General features: G+C 42.8%; 2 protein-coding genes across 2 annotated transcripts in view; one reads left to right on the top strand and one right to left on the bottom strand.

Annotated features, from left to right (window-relative positions):
* Positions 1–14,677, top strand: part of LOC311133880 (ataxin-7-like) — a 38,969-nt gene extending 24,292 nt beyond the window's left edge. Inside the window, exons 6-13 of the mRNA XM_084167485.1 lie at positions 5,881–6,118; positions 7,341–7,624; positions 7,932–8,014; positions 8,154–8,422; positions 8,546–8,735; positions 8,995–9,116; positions 9,354–10,431; positions 10,671–14,677. Of these exons, the coding sequence (XP_084023611.1) occupies positions 5,881–6,118; positions 7,341–7,624; positions 7,932–8,014; positions 8,154–8,422; positions 8,546–8,735; positions 8,995–9,116; positions 9,354–10,431; positions 10,671–10,688 (2,282 nt within the window). The 3' untranslated portion in view covers positions 10,689–14,677. The remainder of the gene's footprint in view (positions 1–5,880; positions 6,119–7,340; positions 7,625–7,931; positions 8,015–8,153; positions 8,423–8,545; positions 8,736–8,994; positions 9,117–9,353; positions 10,432–10,670) is intronic.
* A 117-nt stretch (positions 14,678–14,794) lies between these two features.
* LOC311133878 (26S proteasome non-ATPase regulatory subunit 6) lies at positions 14,795–20,301 on the bottom strand. The gene is made up of 8 exons (XM_084167483.1): positions 20,025–20,301; positions 19,390–19,595; positions 19,014–19,159; positions 18,546–18,765; positions 16,812–16,920; positions 16,490–16,658; positions 16,192–16,269; positions 14,795–15,021 (listed from the first exon to the last, which is right to left on the bottom strand). The coding sequence occupies exons 1-8, from the start codon at positions 20,167–20,169 to the stop codon at positions 14,925–14,927; spliced, it is 1,170 nt and encodes a 389-aa protein (XP_084023609.1). The 5' UTR covers positions 20,170–20,301; the 3' UTR covers positions 14,795–14,924.
* Positions 20,302–22,067: the final 1,766 nt, after the last annotated feature.

The raw sequence follows: 22,067 nt of genomic DNA, 5'->3' as shown, positions 1-22,067 counted from the left end.
CTGTTTCTGTTATCTGGCTGTAAAATAGTCAGATTAACCCTCTCAGGACTGGAACAGCCCCGAGTTACTTTGGCCAAAATTCAACACCACATTGGAGTTTGCATTTAGTCTTTAGCTCACTTTCATTTCAGTGCTCTGCTCTTATCTAAAGAGCTGACTCTCTTGCTTTCTCTCACATGCTTTCTTCCTCTCTTACTGTATAACTTTCATTTTCTCTCTTTCTGTTTTACCTTCATGTTCTCTTTGTGTGTGTGTCAGCTTGTGTTCGTTTATGGGGTGTGAGAGCTGCATAACTTTAGAAATAACTGTTCAGGCTAAATACTGCAATACGGTTTTGATTGCACGGGGCCCTTTGTCCTGTTCAGCAGCTGCTGTTTTTTTGTCTTTGTTTAATTATTTTCATCTCTGTCTTTTATCAGTTATAGGAAGCCCAACCGTTCCATTCTGGCTGACAGGAAATCAAGCTCTTGACCCGTGTTTCTAGTTCAGGATGAATTGGCCTGGATCAGCAAGGCTTTCTTTGCTTTTGAAGCTGCCTGCTTTTGACTCTATTAAGGAAATGTTTACCCGTTGATTCCATGCACATTTATAGCAAAAATGTTACTGTTCAAAGGCCCGTTGTTTCAGGAAGAAAGAACACTACTACCTTATGAGTTATGTGCCCGTGTCAAGGAAATCACACTACAAACAATCACCCTCATGCTCTTAAGGAAATCGTGAATGTCATGGATACATTAGAACTAGTAGATATATGGAGGCTTAAATATCCTGATCTAGTGAGGTATACATGGCGGAGACTCAATCAAGCTAGTCGTCTTGACTTCTTTCTTATGTCATTCTCGTTGGCACCAAAAGTGTTGATAGGGGACAGAATGCGGTCGGACCGTCATATAATTGGCATATACATTACTCTTACTGAATTTCCACGTGGGCGAGGATATTGGAAATTTTATCAAAGCCTATTGGATGATAACTTGTTTTTAACTAGGACAGAGGAATTTATATTATATTATATATTTTCCGACATAACATAGGTACAGCAAATCCCCTTATTGTATAGGACACCTTTTAAATGTGCCTTTAGAGGCCATGCAATTCAGTACTCATCTCGAAAACAAAAGCAATTTAGGTCAAAAGAGTCCACACTAACAAAGGAAATAGAAGGTCTAACAGAACAGATAGATAGCAAAAAAAAAATGTAACAAAGAGGCTCAGAATAAATTAGAGGAAAAACTAAAAGAAATGGAGAAACTTATTCAAGAAAGATCAAGTGTAATATATTATAAAAAATAAAGCAAACTGGATGGAATACGGGGAAAAATGCACCAAATTATTTTTTAAATCTTCAACATAGGAATGCTACCAAAAATAATTTATTGAAACTGGTTACAAATGATGGAGTCACCCATGATTCACCAAATTATATTTTGAAGGAGGAATCAAAGTACTTTAAGCGTATGTTTTCGTTTCAGTCGCCTCCACCTCCTCTAACTGAAGCAAATTGTAGAGATTTGTTTTCTATTGATAATGTAACATTAACAGCTATACAGAAAGACTCATGTGAAGGTGAATTAAAGAGAAGGAACTTCTGGATGCAATTAAAGGCTTTAAGTCCGGGAAAACTCCAGGGTTGGATGGCATACCAGTCGAGGTATACCAAACCTTTTTTGATATACTCAGAGGACCGTTATTAGCATGTTTTAACCACTCCTATGTAAATGATAGATTATCAGACACTCAAGAAGAAGGTCTGATTTCATTATTACTGAAACAGGATACAAGTGGAAAATATAAAGATCCAGTCCATTTTAAAAATTGGAGGCCCCTTACACTTCAGTGTTGTGATGCAAAATGTATAGCGCATATAATTAAAAAGGTATTGTCGGACATTATTCATTCTAATCAGACAGGTTTTTTACATGGGCGATACATTGAGATAATATAAGGCAAGTACTGGAAACAATAGAACACTATGAAAAATCTGTGAAACCAGGCCTGCTATTCATAGTAGACTTCGAAAAGGCATTTGATAAAGTACGACTGGGGTTTATATATAAATGCCTGGAGCATTTCAATTTTGGACAATCTCTTTATAAATTGGGTTAAAATCATGTATAGTAACCCTAGGTGTAAAATAGTAAATAATGGCTATTTCTTTTGAAGTTTTTTTAAACTGTCAAGAGGAGTGAAACAAGGTTGTCCACTATTGGCATATCTGTTTATTATGGCCATCGAAATGTTAGCTATTAAAATCTGATCCAAAAATAATATCAAGGGATTAGAAATCCAGGGCTTAAAAACAAAGGTGTCATTGTACACTGATGATTCATGTTTTCTTTTAAATCCACAACTTGAATCCCTCCACAGCCTCATAGAGGATCTAGATACCTTTTCTAACCGCTCTGGATTACAACCAAATTATGATGAATGTACTATATTACGAATTGGATCACTAAAAAATTAAATATTTACATTACCATGTAGTTTACCAATACAATGGTCTGATGGTGATGTGGATATACTCGGAATACATGTCCCAAATCAAATAAATGATCTCACTCTAATACATTTTAATAGAAAGTTAGCAAAAATAGATAAGATCTTACTACCATGGAAAGGAAAATACCTGTAAATTTGTGGAAAAATCACCCTGATTAACTCTTTAGTATTATCCCAGTTTACCTAACAGTTTTTTAAATGATATGAGGAAAAAATATTCAATTTTATTTGGAACGGCAAGCCAGACAAAATTAAACGGCCCTATTTATATAATGAATATGAATTCGGAAGACAGAAATTATTCAATATTAAAGCATTAGACCTATCACTAAAAGCTTCAGTCATACAAAAGTTATACTTAAATCCGAAATGGTTCTCTAGCAATGTTCAAGAATGGCCTTTTTCCCTTTATTCAGATTACAACCTCTCACTTTCAGTTATTTGAAAAGGAAATAATCCCCCAAATATCACTATTTCTAAAACAAGGCATCGAAAGTTGGTTGCAATTTCAATTTAATCCTCCAGAAACAACAGAACAAATATTGCAACAAATATTGTGGTTAAACTCAAATATACTAATTGATAAAAAACAATTTTATTCTGACAAAATGTTTAAAAAAGGTATAATCTTCGTAAATGATATTATCGGTAGGACTGGTGGAGTTATGTCGCACACGCAGCTAACAAAAACATATGGATATATCTGCTCTACCCAAAATTACAACCAAATAATTGTAAAGTTGGTTGTTGATCATTGCTAGATAGCCATTTTCAAGTCATGCCATAGATTTTCAAGCTGATTTAAGTCAAAACTGTAACTAGGCCACTCAGGAACATTCAATGTCGTCTTGGTAAGCAACTCCAGTGCATTCAGAAAGTATTCAGACCCCTTTTTCCACATTTTGTTACGTTACAGCCTTATTCTAAAATTGATTAAATACATGTTTTTCCTCATCAATCTACACACAATACCTCATAATGACAAAGTGAAAACAGGTTTTAAGACATTTTTTCAAATGTATTACAAAATAAAAAACCGATACCTTATTTACGTAAGTATTCCAACCCTTTGCTATGATACTCGAAATTGAGCTCAGGTGCATCCTGTTTCCATTGATCATCCTTGAGATGATTCTACAACTTGATTGGAGTCCACCTGTGGTAAATTCAATTGATTGGACATGATTTGGAAAGACACACACCTGGCTATATAAGGTCCCACCGTTGACAGTGCATGTCAGAGCAAAAACCAAGCCATGAGGTTGTAGGAATTGTCCGTAGAGCTCCGAGACAGGATTGTGTCGAGGCACAGATCTGGGGAAGGGTACCAAAACATTTCTGCAGCATTGAAGGTCCCAAAGAACACAGTGGCCTCCATCATTCTTAAATGGAAGAAGTTTGGAACAACCAAGACTCTTCCTAGAGCTGGCCGCCTGGCCAAACGGAGTAATCGGGGGAGAAGGGCCTTGGTCAGGGAGGTGACCAAGAACCACTCTGACAGAGCTTCAGAGTTCCTCTGTGGAGATGGGAGAACCTTCCAGAAGGACAACCATCTCTGCAGCATTCCACCAATCACGCCTTTATGGTAGAGTGGAAGCCACTCCTCAGTAAAAGACACATAACAGCTCGCTTGGAATTTGCCAAAAGGCACCTAAAGGACTCTCAGACCATGAGAATCAAGATTCTCTGGTCTGATGAAACCAAGATTGAACTCTTTGGCCTGAATGCCAAGCGTCACATCTGGAGGAAACCTGGCACCATCCCTACGGTGAAGCATGGTGGTGTTTTTCAGCGGCAGGGAGACTAGTCAGGATCGAGGGAAAGATGAACGGAGCAAAGTACAGAGAGATTCTTGATTAAAACCTGCCCCAGAGCGCTCGGGACCTCAGACTGGGGTGAAGGTTCACATTCCAACAAGACAACAACCCTAAGCACACAGCAAAACAACGCAGGAGTGGCTTCGGGACAAGTTTCTGAATGTCCTTGAGTGGTCCAGCCAGAGCACAGATTTGAACCCGATTGAACATCTCTGGAGAGACCTGAAAATAGCTGTGCAGCAACGATGTGATATTTCAGGGTTTAAAAAAAAAATAAAGAAATGCAGAAAATTCTAAAAACCAGTTTTTGCTTCGTCATTATTGGGTATTGTGTGTAGATTGATGAGGGAAAAAACGATTTAATCAATTTTAGAATAAGGCTGTAACGAATCAAAATGTGGAAAAAGTGAAGGGGACTGAATACCTTCTGAATGCACTGTATATTTGGCCTTGTGTTTTAGGTTATTGCCCTGGTGAAAGGTGAATTTGTTTCCCAGTGTCTGTTGGAAAGAAGAATGAACAAGGTTTTCATTTAGGATTTTCCCTGCACTTAGCTTAATTTGGTTAATGTTTATCCTAAACAACAAGCATACCAATAACATGATGCAGCCACCACCACGCTTCAAAGTATGAAGACTGGTACTCAGTGATGTGTTGTCTTGGATTTGACCCAAACATAAGGCTTCGTATTCAGGACATAAACTGAATTTCTTTGCCACATGTTTGGCAGTTTTACGTTAGTGCCTTATTGCAAACAGGATGCATGTTTTGGAATATTTATAATTCTGTACAGGCTTCCTTTTCACTCTCATTTAGGTTAGTATCGAGGAGTAACTACAATGTTGTTCCATCCTCAGTTTTCTCTTATTACGGTCATTCAACTCTGTAACTGTTTTAAAGTCACCATTGGCCTCATGGTGAAATCCCTGGGCGGTTTCCTTTCTGTCTGGCAACTGAGTTAGGAAGGACGCCTGTATTTCTGTAGTGACTGGGTGTATTCATCACCACCCAAAGTGTAATTCATAACTTCACCATGCTCCAAAGGATATTCAATGTTGCATTTTACATATTTATCGTTCTACCAATAGGTGCCCTTCTTTGCGAGGCATTGGAAAACCGCCCTGGTCTTTCTGGTTGAATCTGTGTTTGAAATTCACTGCTCGACTGAGGGACCTTACAGATAATTGTATGTGTGGGGTACAGAGATGAAGTAGTCATTAAAAAATCATGTTAAACACTATTATTGCACACAGAGTTCATGCAACTTATGTGACTTGCATAACAAAGGGGTTGAATACTTATTGACTCAAGACATTTCAGCTTTTCATTTGTAATTAATTTGTAAACATTTCTAAACATAATTCCACTTTGACATTATGGGTTATTGTGTGTATGCCAGTGACACAATCTAATTTTAATCCGTTTTAAATTCAGGCTGTAACACAACAAAAATTTGAAAAAGTCAAGGGGTGTAAATACTTTCTGAAGGCACTGTAGGTCATGTGTCTGTGTGGACTGTACATTAGGTTATCCCTAACCTGCTTTTCCCCTGACCCCTATCTAGAGAGAAGACACAGCTCGTCCAGCAAGCCCACCTCCACCTTAGCCACCTCCTCACCCCTGTCTCGGAGCAGGAGCAGTGGGACGGGTGGTGGGGGTGTCAGCGGAGGGGCCATGGGGCGCTCTTCCAGTGGGACCAGCGCCTCGTCCAACTCCAAAATCCTCAAACCAGCCAAAGAGAAGCTGCCAGGCATCCAGCAGAGACCTCACTTCCCTCCCTTCAGGATGCTCAACGACAAGATGTAAGTCATGTCTAGCCTAGCCATGCTGGTGAACCATGCTGAACTCTAGTAAAACGTATTGTCATGTTGAACTTCAGCCTAGGACTGGGCGATATGGCTCAATGTTTTTCCAATATATGGGCGATTCACGATACAGTGTATATCTAAATATTTTTAGTGTTTTTTCCTAAATAAGCTTTGTTGCACAATTAAAGGTCACTGCATTTCAAACAGTCAGCAATAATCTAATGAAAGGGGCGGAGCTGGACAGTTTTTCCTGCCCAAAGTCGACCTTTCAAATGTTTATTTAATCCTAACCTTAAAGCGTAGTCTCAGCGATATGACGTAGATGCAGAAAGTAAACAGCATAGTGGGTCAATTTCCGCAGCAACTAAGAGCGCTAAAGTGCGAGGCTCAACTTCTCTGTTGTTTTGCGTGAAGCGCAAGCGTGAAGCGAACCCGTTCACATGTACAGATACTGTGCATCTCACTCATCTCATTTCAGTATTTTGCTGAGTCTACCTTTAACCATAACCACACTGCTAACCTTATGCCTAACCCTAACCTTAAGTTAAGACCAAAAAGCACATTCTTGTTTTCATAGTTATTCATAATATAGTCCATTTTGACTTTGTTGCTATAGTAACTAGTGGAAATTCAGTTGTGAGTGGCAGGGGAGGGGCTTGGTGTGTCTATGAGTGAGAAGGTGCACACAGGACAGAAAGAGATGAGACCAAAAAGACAACATGAGAACAAGCAGACATAAACGCTCATAAATAATACAAAATAATCTTGATTCTTGCGAGACAGGCATTTGGAATTTTGCACTAAAACATCAATTCTAATTAATTCGATATATCGGCCAGCCCTACTTCAGTCCCCTGCTTCTTAAAGCCCTGCTTCACGTTTGTTTTGATCCTCTGAGTTAGATCTTATCTCTTCATCTTAGGTCCTCTCCCTGCTCCTCAGAAGTCTAGCTCTGTCGGAAGTCTTCCTGTGCTACTCTCTGTCTAAATGAGCCCCTTAAAGAGTTAGTTTTAAAAATAGATCCTTTATCGAACTCCATTTGCAACCACTCAAAACATGTTGGCTTTCTGCTTGAGGATTTGAACACATTTCAAACTCTTCCTACAGCTGTTCTGTTAAAATGAAACGTTTTTTCTGAAGTATTTGATGCTGCTATAGATGAATGAACTCCCTCTATCCCTCGCTTTCTCCACCTCCGTCCATCCCTCTCTTCCAGCCTGACCCCTGCGGTCAAAGTGGAGAAGATGCGTCTGAAGGTGGATTCGTCGGCCAAGATGGTGCAGGTTCCCTCGGCCCCCTTATCGTCCTCTTCCTCCAGCAGCACTGTGAGCTCCTCGTCACCCCTGAAGCCAGGCCTTAACTGTCCCTCCATACCAAAGGCTCCCCTGCTGGCCCCCGGCCAGATCCCCAACGGCAAGGGCCATCTCTCCCTTTCTGCCCTGGACAAGAAGCAGGACAACAGCGCCAGTAGCAGACAACACCTCTACAAGAGACTGTCAGGTGAGAGGAGATGATAGGGGTTTATGTCTGTAGGATGTTTTGTTTTAAAGGTCCAATGCAGCTGTTTTTATCTCAATATCAAATCATTTCTGGGTAACAGGTAAGTACCTTACTGTGATTGTTTTCAATTAAAGAGCAATTTCTCAAGCAAGAATTTTGCTAGGACTGTCTGGGAGTGGTCTGAGTGGGGAGGGGAAAACTGAAAACTAGCTGTTATTGGCAGAAATGCCACTAACTGAATACTATGTTTCTCTGCTACCGCTCTCTCTTCCTTTCTACCTCTCCTGTTCTCTCTCTCCTCCATCAGAACGTGAGTTTAATCCAGATATCCACTGTGGAGTCCTGGATATGACAGCTCGGAAGCCATGCACACGATCCCTAACATGCAAGGTACCAAGCCCTCTCTTCTGCCCCCTCTCTTTCTCTCTGTTCTGTGTGGTTATGAATTATTCCATGTCACAGCCTTCAGATACTCAGAGGTGCAGCTCACCCTGACCTAACATACGTTTTGGCCTTCTCCCTCCCTCAGACACATTCCCTAAGCCAGCGGAGGGCAGTGCTGGGCCGGAGGAAACGGTTCGACACACTGTTGGCTGAGCACAAAAGCAAAGCCCGGGAACGGGAACTGCAGCACCCCCACCCCCAGCAGACCACCCCTCTCAGGGAACCCCACCCCTCCCCCTCCCGGCTTGCCCCCCACCACGACGCCCACCAGGTGCCTCATGGCAACGGAGCCACCGACGTCACCAAGCCTTTGGCGTTTGGCAAGCCCAGACCTCACAATCTTGGTCTTCCACGGTGAGTCACTTCACGTGCTCTTCCTGGGTTCTCAACATCCAACAACTACTTTTTGCAGTGTGGTACAGCCAGTACCTGCATCCCTGATGTGTGTTCCTAAATCACTGTTTCCTCTGCACTCAGACTGAACAGCATTATTTCTCACGGAGGTGGGGGTACCCCGGGAGACCCCTTGTCGGTCCACGAGTCGCCCCACCCCTCTACGTCCGCCCCCGACGGGGTCTCCCGCCTGTCCAGTGACGAGGGGGAGAGGGAGGAGAGCACAGACAAACTGGACTGTCACTATTCAGGTTACCACCCACGGCCGGCAGCTGTAAGTTCACCACAAGTTCACTTTATATTTGACTCTTACAGGAATATGCTCTACATTTATTAAGCTCCTTAAATTCACATCACAGCAACAATGAAACAACAGCATAGCCAGATGTGTGAAAAATCTGTCCTTATCCAGTTTTGACAGGCCCTATAAACAGTACCAACCTCCATTGAGTGGCAGCTTGCACCGTGCATGGGAAGCAGCAGTGTGTGTGATTGATTGGTTTGTGTTAACTATTTCCATCCCTGCTGCTCAGTTTTGTACCTTTGGAAGTCAACTGTTTGGGAGAAGCTGCTACTCGTTTGACCGGCGCTGGGATCGAATGCGATGTGCTCTTACCGCCATGATGGACAAGCACGTCAACACTCAGATGTGGAAGTAAGTCTGTGCACATTCATTAGACCAGAGTTCCTTCCATAATACCTACCTAATTCACAAACCTATTGCAAAATCACAGAGGCAGGGAGCAATAGTGTTGCAGGGTGGTGAAAGGAGATGTATGGGACACCATAAGCTAGCAGTTCCAGTGTCTCTCCAGGACTGTCCTGCGCTGACCCCTCTCTAGGTGTAAATGTTACTGATGGGGATGCTCATGGTGGTCTGTTTGTGTTATAGGAAAATCCCTTTCGCCTTGGAGAACTCCTCCTCCTCTTCTTCCTCTGCACCGGCCCACAGGACAACCACAAACTCCATGTCCTCATCCCACGGTAGCGCCCCTGTCTCGGGCTTCCTCAGCCCCTCCTCTGCGCCCCTTCCGCCCCCCTACACTCAGTCCTACGACAGCAAGTCTGTGCTCTCGTACGGGACCACCTTAAACGCCCGTGCCTCCCCGCAGGGCGCAGCCGACCACCCTGCCTACAGCGCAGCACAGGCCAGACAAGTGTCTTCGTCGCCCCAGATGCCTTCAACCCACTCCTCGGTCCCCTCCCTGGCTTCAGGACGACCGCTCAAGTCCAGATCCAGCGTCAAGTCCTTCAGACCCCGGGAGTCCTCCTCCACAGCTGCCATAACCAACTCCACCTGCGGGGGCAGCAGTGGAGGCAGTAGCCTCAGCTCGGGGAAGAAGAGGAAGAACAGCTCCCTCCCTACATCGTCTCACGCTACCACCTACTCCTCAGAGTCCTCTTCCTCCTCCAACACCACCCCTTCCTCCTTCAAGAAGAACTGCATGGTAAACAGTGGCAGCTCAGGGAGCACGTACCACCACGCCTCGCTAGTCCCCCCCTCCTCCTCCTCGTCTCACAGTGGCGTCCACAGTGTGGGACTCAACTGTGGCCCCAACGCCAGGACCAACTCCCTCAGTCTGAAGGCAGAGCCCTCGGGGCCAGCTGGGGTGTCGGGGCCCGGGGTCAGAGGCCCCCCCTCGGGCAGCCCGGCCGAGTCCATCAAGAGGATGAGTGTGGTGATGAACAGCAGTGACTCCACCCTCTCCCTGGGGCCCTTTGTCCACCAGGCCTCAGAGCACCACAGCAGCTTCAGCCATGCCCACACTGACGTCCGCCTGGAGGGGAAGAAACGCAAGGGCTCCCCCGCTGTCAGCTCCATCAACAGTGGAGGAGGTTTAGGGGGCGGTGGAGGGGGGCCGGGCAGGCCCAAAGTGGCCAAGTCTCCAGCCATCAACAACATCCACAGCAAACATGGACGAACAATCCCAGGAGCCACGGGGCTCCCCAACAACTCCCTCATCCATCAGGTGGGTTGGACACCTCACACACTGGCTGCTAATGCCTATCATCAACCAGTCAATCTCTTTATCTGTTGGAAAATTCACTGTGCAGTCAGGACTTGTATATCTTCAACATGTACATGTGACCACATATAGACTTGAGAAAAAAACATTAAACTAAAAATCACCAATGAATGAATGTTGTAATTTATCATCTAACTTCCCTGCCCCTCTCTCTCTCGCTCTCTCTCTCTTGCTCTCCTCAGCCAAAGGCCCGCCCCTGACAGCGGTGGCTGGGTTCTCTGTATGGAACCGAGGGGCGGATGAAGAGGAGGCAACATGTGCGCTGCTCCGGACTGCACGAGGCCTTCTAATACGTTACTCTCAGCTTCCCAAGATCCTCAGGGTGGATATGATCTGGACAGCCCAGTGACGTCACCGTTGTCGTCTATAGTGTAACTATTCCTCCCAAAGCCATGTAGGAGCGCCGTGTGGAGGTGGCAGGCGTTAGCACCCAGGGTGGGTCACACTTGGCCCCCTGTCAGTCAGTGTACTGAGGGAGGTATTCCTATGGGGAAGACAGGAGAGAAAAGGAGGGAGTAGCAGCCTGCCTGCCCTTTGACCTAATGTTGGAATTCCAGAGGTACGGAGGAAGGGAAAAGTGCTGGCACAACAGCCATGGCACTGCCCACCTACCGTCATGACGTAGAGCCACTGGGAGTGACTGGAGAGCCCTTAAGCCGCAATCCGTTGGTTTCCGACGATCTCTTCCGTGCGTGCGTGTGTGTGTATGTGTGTCACTTTAGATTCTACTGGACTACTGGAAATTCAAATGTACACCTCCACGCCTGAACTCAGAAGCCTTGGAAGGAGAGGGCAGGAAGAGGAAAAACTGTCAGTTGCAACACTTCGAACACAATCACATTGTTGTTTTTTAATCCTTTCACTACATTTTGTCGGTTGGTTTTAATCAGTGTGACGTGTGCGTACATAACGTCAGGTTATGTACAGTAAGTAGCCAGAGATGAACAACATGAGGAGCAGATCCAGTCAATTCTCTATGTGAGTTCCATACATGACCGAAACAATTATGCAAGTGTTACTTTTTTATGTTTCTTATGTTTTTCACTGAATTTACCTACAAAAGTCTGTATGGAGATGGGGAAGAAAGTAAATTGTGCATGCATATGTGAAAAAAGGATGCCTGATACGACAATTTGATTGAATGGTTGTGAAAGAGGGAGTACTTGTCTTGAGGACAAGTGTTAATTCCTACATTATTTTCATCTTACAAATGAACAGCTACAGTAGACCTAGCCCTAACTGTGAACAGCACTAAACAAACACAGACCCACTACTTGCTTTAGGACATTTAAGTTGTGCTTAATTGCCCCAAAAGCAATCCAAAGGCAGCCATCTGTTTCTCCCACCCTAGTCTGTAACCACTACGCCAGCTTCGGCTATTGGCTATTAGGGTTTCCATTCCGGTACAATATAGTGTTGTAGTTTGTGAGTAGAGGGGTTTGTCATGACTCACATCACACTTGTCCTTCGTCAAAGCACGGAGTCTTAAACTGGCAATACTTCCCCTTGTCTGTCTCTCTGAGATGAGATGATGCTTCTTGGGATCAAGTGGTGTTTTTTTTGGGGTGCGAGATTCATGGAGATGGCTTCAGAGTAGGTTACTACTTTTTTTGTAACTCCTGTAAATTTCGTAAACTCCACTGATGTCAGGCAGCGAGCGTAGTTGAGGAGCCGAGTGTTTTCTATCTTACTTTCGCTTTTTCTTGTATGTATTGAACAAATATCGAAGTATCCCTATTTCAGAATACATATTTTGTTAATGAATTGTACATATTGAAATATGTATTTTTGCACAGGCATTTTCTTATACAGTTTGTTTTGGTACAATTGAGATCATTATTATTTATTTAGTAAATGAAATAAGTTTAAGAACTTAACTTATTTGAAGTGGTTCACTGCCAAGTCTATAATGCAATACGCCTATAACTAGAGGTTAAAGCGTCACATTAATCATGTACTGGGATCCTTTTAAAACAGGGGTGTCAAACTCAATTTTGCCCCGAGGGGCACATTCGGTCTTCAACGAGGTGAATGTAGGTGTATTCTCATTTCTACACAGTTTCGATTTGGTTTTAGTCCTTTTAAAGCAGGGTTCCCCGAATTAGGCCCGGGGGTGGTTTTATTTGGCCCCTCAAGTTTTCTGAGCAAAAAACAACTTTTTTTTGTTATTTTATTTTCATTGTTGGACATAAGGCTGTAAAAATACCAGGAAATTAGCTCCAGGTAATTTTAATTTTGTAAGTCTGCTTCCAAGTATTCCCACACTTAATAGAGATGTGATCATATACAAATGTAAGCAAGGTTGTTTTAGTCAAACATGATATCTGTTCGGGCTTCTTGCGGTCAATTAGCAATCTACAAATTATTATTTTTATGTAATTATGTTCAGGCCTCCCGACCATCTGCTCAAGAAAAGAATCGGCCCGCGGCTGAATCTAGTTGATGATCCCTGTTTGAAAGTATATTGAGTTTGTTTTGTTTTACTCAAATTACCCCTGGGCTGGATTGGACCCCCCTCCATTTGTTTGACACCCCTGCTTTAAAAGGTAGTGTTGCCACAAGCATGCGTTTGTGTGGCAGACATTACTTTGTTGTTAACTCTCCAAGGTCTCACTTGTGCTTTTTACTATTTTCAAGTTGCCTCTGAATCAACAAAAGAAACATCTTTTTTTTTTTTACCCAAATAGCCTGTGATTCTGAAATGTCCCGCAGGCTGAAAGCTGTGCCCGTTGTCTAAGCGATTTCCATGGATTCAATCATTTACCTTTTTAGACGAAGACCTTGTAACATTTCATAATTTGAAACACTTTCCTTTAAGGCTGAAGGGACTTAGCAATCATTAAAGCAAGGAAGATGAACACTTCAAACAGTGGAACTGCTTGCATCATTGTTGCCAAACTTAATTTGAAGCACAGCGTTTATGGAAATTCTTAGTTTGCAGCTTTTAGAAATGCTGAAATAAGAAAGTGCCTGCATTTGTTTCACACTGACTGTTTGAGGACAGAGCTTTTTTAATTTTAGTTTTACCTTACTTGAATGTTCAAAGTGTTTTAGGAGCTTGCTTTTAAAATATGCCTATGAACCCTAAATGTGGTAAAAACCTGATAGCTTGTCAGCTAGCTGGTATGAAACACTTTGGCCTCTATTCAAGCCGTATCACGGAAGTTAAGCGTTACATTGTCGTTGAAATTTAAAAGCAATGTTCCCGCATTAGCGTAGACTGCATTCGTGGTAAACACTGCAAATGTTTGCCTGGCTACCCAAACTCCTTGCTCCGGGAAACCGCTACGCCACACCAATGGATGTTTGTTTCTTCTCCGTAATGAGTCTGGAGCTGAGTACCTCCCTGATGATTTCTAGAACGCAAACACATTCTAACCCAGGATTTCCCAAACTCGGTCCTTGGGACCCCAAGAGCTGCACTACACAGCTGATTTCAAATAATCAACTAATCATCAAGGTTTGATCATTTGAATCAGCTGTGTAGTGTTAGTGTAAAAAAACTAAACGCGCACAGTTTGAGAAACGCTGTTCTAACCGTTCTGAAAATTCGTCATTGGCTTTGATACTCTTGATTGTTTAGAGAAGATCCAATCGCTGATGACTTCTTGTATAACACTACCACAAATGACTTCAATGATGGCAGTCTCATACTGAGTTGTTAATCAATGCATGACCTTTACATTTCCATTGTGCAATCTGTAACGCTTAAAGGATCCAGATTGAATAGAGCACATAGTGTTAACCGTTATTTTTATCAATGTTTTCCAGATAAGAGACGTCAGATCTTGGTGCAGACCAGGGGGTGTTGAAGCTCCCTGGTCGGTTATGAGTTGTTTAACAGGTTCAGTAAAGTGTTTTTGTTTACCCTCAACCTCCACTGACAACGCTGACCTTGTTTCCATATGATGGAAACTTTGCAAAGATGTTTTTATCAAGTACCACATACTTGGAATGTGAAAGTGAGACAGAACACAGCTTGCTTGTGGGAGGAAAATATTTTCAGTACAAACTCCTATATAAGAGCGTGTATAGTTTTTTTTTTTTTGTAAACATTATCAGAATCATTTGATCAGCTTGACTTTTGTGTATTGGGCTGCTATGTAATTCATGAACAAACTTGTTAGGTTAGATTTACTTAATATTTAAGATTGTATAGTCTTTGTTTTGTAACATGTTTCTGTAAATAAAAAATAATTTATACAGCTATTTATACAGAAAAAAAAACAGTCTTTGCTTCATTACTGAAATTGTTTTATTTCAGAAATCACTTTCATCCATGTCTGTATCAAAGGAAAAGAAGAAGTCACCAAAAAGAATTTTATTATATACACAATAAGGGTCAGTTCTTCAGACAAACTATTGGTGTGGATACTGGTACAACAGAAAACCCCAGATCTCCCTCCCAAAGGACAAAGGTAACACTGCCATCCATGTTACATGTTAATAACTCGGGACAGCTTCTGGACGCGGTTGAGCAGTAGGTCCCCTTTCTTGATTGTCTCCTGGTACTGCCAGTTCTTGCTATCAGGTCTGAAGGAAATAAAATACAACACTGAGCTCTGCCACTTTTAATATAGAAACCAATGTTTTACTACCGTTCAAAAGTTTGGGGTCACTTAGAAATGTCCTTGTTTTCAAAAGAAAAGCATTTTATTTGTCCATTAAAATAACAAATTGATCAGAAATACAGTGTAGACGTTAATGTTGTAAATGGCTATTGTAGCTGGAAACGGCAGATTTTTTTATGGAATATCTACATAGGCGTACATAGGCCCACTATCAGCAACCATCAGTCTTGTGTTCCAATGGCACGTTGTGTTTGCTAATCCAAGTTCATTTTAAAAGGCTAATTGATCATTAGAAAACCCTTTTACAATTATGTTAGCACAGCTGAAAACTGTTGTGCTGATTAAAGAAGCAATAAAACTGGCCTTCTTGAGACTAGTTGATTATCTGGAGAATCAGCAATTGTGGGTTTGATTACAGGCTGAAAATGGCCAGAAACAAAGTACTTTCTTCTGAAACTCGTCAGTCTATACTTGTTCTGAGAAATGAAGGCTATTCTATGCGAGAAATTGCCAAGAAACTGAAGATCTCGTACAACGCTGTTTACTTCTCCCTTCACAGAACAGCGCAAACTGGCTCTAACCAGAATATAATGAGGAGAGGGAGGCCCCGGTGCACAACTGAGCAAGAGGACGAAAACTGTGTCTAATTTGAGAAACAGACGCATCACAGGTCCTCAACTGGCAGCTTCATTAAATAGTACCCGCAAAACACCAGTCTCAACAGTAAAGAGGCTCCAGATACACAACTAGTCTCAAGAAGGCCAGTTGTATTGCTTCTTTAATCAGCATAACAGTTTTCAGCTGTGCTAACATAATTGTAAAAGGGTTTTCTAATGATCAATTAGCCTTTTAAAATGATAAACTTGGATTAGCAAACAAAGGTGCCATTGGAACACAGGACTGATGGTTGCTGATAATGGGCCTCTGTACGCCTACGTAGATATTCCATTAGAAAATCAGCCGTTTACAGCTACAATAGCCATTTACAACATTAACAATGTCTACACTGTATTTCTGATCAATTTGATGTTATTTTAATGGACAAAAAAATTGCCTTTCTTTCAAAAACAAGGGCATTTCTAAGTGACCCCAAACTTTTAAACGGTAGTGTATGTGAAAATGTTATTCTTACCTGTTGGTTTCCACAATCTCGTTTACTTTGTCGATTTTGCAATGGAGGCGACCAGCAGCTATGAATCGGGAGAGTTCCCTGAGAGCGAAGGAAAAACAAATGTAGTTATCACAGTACAACCTTTTCTGTTCCAGTGTAATCAAGAGCAATAATCATTGTCTTCTGACAGGCGGCATCATTCCTACGCGACTCGCAGTCCTCAACCAACGGAGTAATCGCTATCTGACGTAAGACAACCTCCAGGATGAGCACTAATAGGTTTTGTGGGTATGGGACAAGAGGTAGACGTGAGACTCACTGGTCAATGAACTCTGTACTGACTCCAAAGGCCTCAGCCATGTAGCCCAGGGTGAGTGAGCGGTAGGACTCCAGGAGCTGGCTGTAGGCATGGATACGCATCTCCCTCACGTAGTAACGGTAGTGAGGGGCAAACAACCAGTCCTTCTTCATATCCTGCTCCACCGTGGCTGCAGAGAGAGGACAGAAACAAACAGGTTTACAACTAAGGAATGACGGGAAGTGAAACATACATGTCCACTCACTGGCTGCAGACATCAATGCTCTTCAGCTTTACTTTTTGTAAGCCTAAATGAGGGGAGAGCAAAGGAGGGGTGTCTCACCCAGTGACTGGAAGAAGACAGAGTAGCGACACTCGTAGAGGGAGAAGAGGTACTGGCGGACAGCAGGGAGACTGTGCAGCACCTCCAGGATCTCTGCTCCCTTTATCACCTGGGGGAGAGGGAGAACAACACATTAGTCCACAGGAGATGCTACAGTCATGCCAGAACTAGAAATCTACCAGCTAGAAAGTATTCAGACTGCTTGACGTTTTCCACATTTTGTTACGTTACAGCCTTATTCTAAAATGGATTAAATAAATAAAAATCCTCTGCAGTTTACACACAATACCCCATAATGACAAAGCAAAAAGAGCTTTTTGGAAATGTTTGCAAATGTATTAAAAATTAAAAACAGAAATACCTTATTTACATTAGTATTCAGACCCTTTGCTATGAGACTCGAAATTGAGCTCAGGTGCATCCTGTTTCCATTGATCATGATTGGACATGATTTGGAAAGGCACACACCTGTCTATTTAAGGTCCTACAGTTGACAGTGCATGTCAGAGCAAAAACCAAGCCATGAGGTCGAAGGAATTGTCCGTAGAGCTCCGAGACTGGATTGTGTCGAGCCACATATCTGGGGAAGGGTACCAAAACATTTCTGTAGCATTGAAGATTCCCAAGAACACAGTGGCCTCCATCATTCTTAAATGGAAGAAGTTTTGAACCACCAAGACTCTTCCTAGAGCTTGCCGCCCGGCCAAACTGAGCAATCAGGGGAGAAGGGCCTTGGTCAGGGAGGTGACCAAAAACCCGATGGTCACTCTGACAGAGCTCTAGAGTTCCTCTGTGGAGATGGGAGAACCTTCCAGAAGGACCACCATCTCCGCAGCACTCCACCAATCAGGCCTTTATGGTAGAGTGACCAGACAGAAGCCACTCCTCAGTAAAAGGCACATGACTGCCCGCTTGGAGTTTGCCAAAATGCACCTAAACACTCTCATACCATGAGAAACAACATTCTCTGGTCTGATGAAACCAAGATTGAACTATTTTGCCTGAATGCCAAGTGTCACGTCTGGAGGAAACCTGGCACCATCCCTACGGTGAAGCATGGTGGTGGCAGCATCATGCTGTGGGGATGTTTTTCAGCGGCAGGGACTGGGACACTAGTCAGGATCGAGGCAAAGATGAACGGAGCAAAGTATAGAGAGATCCTTGATGAAAACCTGCTCCAGAGCGCTCAGGACCTCAGACTGGGGCAAAGTTTTACCTTCCAACAGGACAACGACCCTAAGCACACAGCCGAGACAAAGTAGGAGTGACAAGTCTCAATGTCCTTGAGTGGCCCAGCCAGAACCCGGACTTGAACCCGATTTAACATCTCTGGAGAGACCTGAAAATAGTTGTGCAGCAACGCTCCCAATCCAACCTGACAGAGCTTGAGAGGATCTGCAGAGAAGAATGGGAGAAACTCCCCAAACACAGATGTGCCAAGCTTGTAGCGTCATACCCAAGAAGACTCGATGCTGTAAAACTTGTTTTTGCTTTGTCATTATAGTCAAGGGGTCTGAATACTTTCCGAAGGCACTGTAGAACATAAGTGTCTTCACTTAAAAGAAGTTTGAATGTTCATGTTCTGGCATGTAGAAAGTATTGTCTACACATTGTTTTCTGCAACCACACTGTCTTAAAACGACCAACTCTAGAATGACGTAGTCACATGGATGCACTGTTGATGACAACACTGCCACCGTGGCTCCAGAATCTTCCTCCTCTCCTGCTACCAACCTTTTCTCTGAGGTCGGGCCTCTTCAGGGCAATCATGCAGACGTAGACAGTGTACGTGACGAAGGTCTTGTAATCCATGAGCTCATAGGAGGTGAAGGTGGACACTGTGTCCAGGAAGAGCTCAGCAGCCTGTTTAAAGTCACGAATTGCCACACAGTACAGGCCCTGGTACACCTTGAGACGGTTCCTCCTGTCCCAGTCACCCCCCTCCTCAATAAGGCTGTGCAGACACAAACAAGGTCACTGTAATGATGATGCTTACAAAATACGAGGATATAGAAAACAATGGCTTACAACAAATAAGAGTCAACAATGGAATGCAGGCAAAACGATATGAAAACACCTAAACAGGCCTAAACAGTTCCAGTCACTGCAAATATAATTCTTAGAATAGATAGTGAGGACCCCAAATGGCATGTCATCAAAGTAGTGAATGCAGAGAGAAGCAGTCCCTTTTAGCCAAACTACCTTTTAGCTTTCTCAGTGTTGCGTGTGATGAGGTCACTGTCCATGTAGAACAGTCCAATCCTTAGCAGGTAGAACACAATGTCTAGTCGATGTCCCAGGGCCACAGTCTTATCAAAGGTCTTCCTGAAGGCAGTCAACGCTTCCTCCTGTGAAATGAAAGTCAGTGACTTGTTTGATTGAGCTAGTGATGTACGTGCCTGGCTAGGTTTTGCAGAGGCAGCTCCTTGCTTTATAAGTATAAAATATGTAGCTCTACAATGAGCTATGGGCTGACACCATGTATTCTATGAGGTCAAATCATGGTACTAACAAATAACATGGTTTCTTACTCTGTGGCCTCTGCTCTGAATGTAGTAGCTGATTAATGCAAACTCACCTTATTCCCGATTCTGATTAGATATTCAGCTCTAGCCATCATTGCATCTCGGATTTCACTCTCCCCAAGGTTCTTCTCTGCATCTTCCAGGACGTCATCCAGGCGTTTTAGCTCGTCCTCGTTGGCCTTCTTCATCTTACTCAGCAGGTCTGTGTCAAGCTGCCACTTTAGGTCTTTACACAGGCTTTCATAGTAGGGTGCCATATCTGAAACAAGAGACAATTCATCATCAGCTATAGTGGCTAGCTAGCTACAACTTGACGGTTGTAACCTTGGCAACATTCTAACGTTAGACATTTTTATTTAACCAGTATATTGCCGTTATCTGTTTGAGTAGCTAACTAGCAAACTTAGCTAGTTATAATACCTTGTATATTGAGTAGCTAACTGACCAGTAGCTAGGTAACATTAGCAGTCTGATTTATGTCTGACAGTGACGCAACGTCACTGGTTTAATTTCAGGCCAGAGACAGTCAGAGTATGTTAACGTTAGGGAACTAAGCTAGCGAGACAACCGTGTTACTTGCAGCACCATACTACGGCCAGAGCAACTAACGTTAATGTGGTAGCGGAACAAACTAGCTAGCTAACGTTATTGTTGTTGGTTTTTTTGCGAGGCAGAAGCCTAAACTCACTATTCTCTTTGATTGAGTCCATGAGCTCGGTTTTCACTTTAGCGTCCTGTCGGTGACCGTCCATCGTGAGCAAAAATTTCAGCTGTGCTATCCTAAGATCAGGGTTTTTAGGCAGACCCTCTTCTTCCAGATTTTCCAACGGCATTTTGACTACTATTAAAGTAATGAGCGCAGATATTTTTTTTATTTGTGACAACAATAATCAGAGGGATCTTCTGCTAGTTTGCTAACAATGACTACGGAAAACACTGATCTGCCACTTCCGCGGTACGGCGCAAACGAGTTGAAAAGAGAACGTCAGAGGTGACAGGATGAGAACGTGCTGCCCTCGTCTGGCTAAAAAGGGAATGCCCGCCGAGCACACGAATAATACCAAATGATCTCATTATAAAGCAGGTCTGTAACAACTTATCACTCAACAAAAAATATATATTTTGCCAGATGTATTTCTTACTTTCTACAACATATACAGCGATGAGTACTGTGTCAGAGACAGTGACTCAGGGGTTGAAAGGTAAGCTCCCTCTGAGATGTAAAAAATGAATCTTATTCCAAAAAATATCTAACAAAGCAATTGTCTGGTGGACATGCAGACATAAATAAGTGTGTTACATGGAACTCTCAAGATACACAGCATGGAGACTTTGCTGAGGCACCTGGTAGGCACAATTTGATTATTTAAAAAGGACATACTTTTTCATATCTGTATTACTATATCTAATTATTAGTTAACATGAGAAAGAATTAAACTGTTGAAACCATGATTAATATATATATATATATATATATATATATATACAGTACCAGTGAAAAGTTTGGACACACCTACTCATTCCAGGGTTTTTCATTATCTTTACTATTCTCTACATTGTAGAATAATAGTGAAGACATCAAAACTAAAATAACACATATGGAATCATGTAGTAACCAAAAAAGTGTTAAACAAATCAAAATACATGTTATATTTGAGATTCTTCAAATAGCCACCCTTTGCCTTGATGACAGCTTTGCACACTCTTGGCACTCTCTCAACCAGCTTCACCTGGAATGCTTTTCCAACAGTCTTGAAGGAGTTCACACAAATGCTGAGCACTTGTTGATAGTCCCACTAAGCCCAAACCAGATGGGATTGCGTATCGCTGCAGAATGCTGTGGTAACCATACTGGTTAAGTGTGCCTTGAATTCTAAATAAATCACAGACAGTGTCACCAACAAAACACCCCCACACCATAACACCTCCTCCTCCATGCTTTACGGTGGGTACTACACATGCAGAGATCATCCGTTCACCCACACCGCGTCTCACAAAGACACAGCGGTTGGAACCAAAAATCTCAAATTTGGACTCCAGACCAAAGGATACATTTCCACCGGACTAATGCCCATTGCTCGTGTTTCTTGTCCCAAGCAGGGCTCTTCTTCTTATTGGTGTCCTTTAGTAGTGGTTTCTTTGCAGCAATTCGACCACGAAGGCCTGATTCACACAATACCCTCTGAACAGTTGATGTTGAGATGTGTTTGTGACTTGAACCCTGTGAAGCATTTATTTAGGCTGCAATTTCTGAGGCTGGTAACGCTAATGAACTTATCCTCTACAGCAGGGGAAACTCTGGGTCTTCCATTCCTATGGCGGTCCTCATGAGAGCCAGTTTCATCATAGCGCTTGATGGTTTTTGCGACAGCACTTGAATAAACTTTTAAAGTTCTTGAAATGTTCTGTATTGACTGACCTTCATGTCTTATAGTAATGATGGACTGTCGTTTATCTTTGCTTGTTTGAGCTGTTCTTGCCATAATATGGACTTGGTCTTTTACCAAATAGGGCTATCTTCTGTATACCCCACCTACCTTGTCACAACACAACTGATTGGCTCAAACGCATTAAGAAGGAAAGCAATTCCACAAATTAACTTTTAAGAAGGCACACCTGTTAATTGAAATGCATTCCAGGTGACTACCTCATGAAGCTGGTTGAGAGAATGCCAAGAGTGGGCAAAGCTGTCATCAAGGCAAATGGTGGCTATTTGAAGAATCTCAAATAT

Source organism: Coregonus lavaretus (genome assembly GCF_964263955.1).
Source record: "Coregonus lavaretus genome assembly, chromosome: 8".
In the NCBI taxonomy this organism is placed as follows: domain Eukaryota; kingdom Metazoa; phylum Chordata; class Actinopteri; order Salmoniformes; family Salmonidae; genus Coregonus; species Coregonus lavaretus.
The sequence above is the reverse complement of the archived record's forward strand: the minus strand, read 5'-3'. Positions and strand labels throughout refer to the sequence as shown.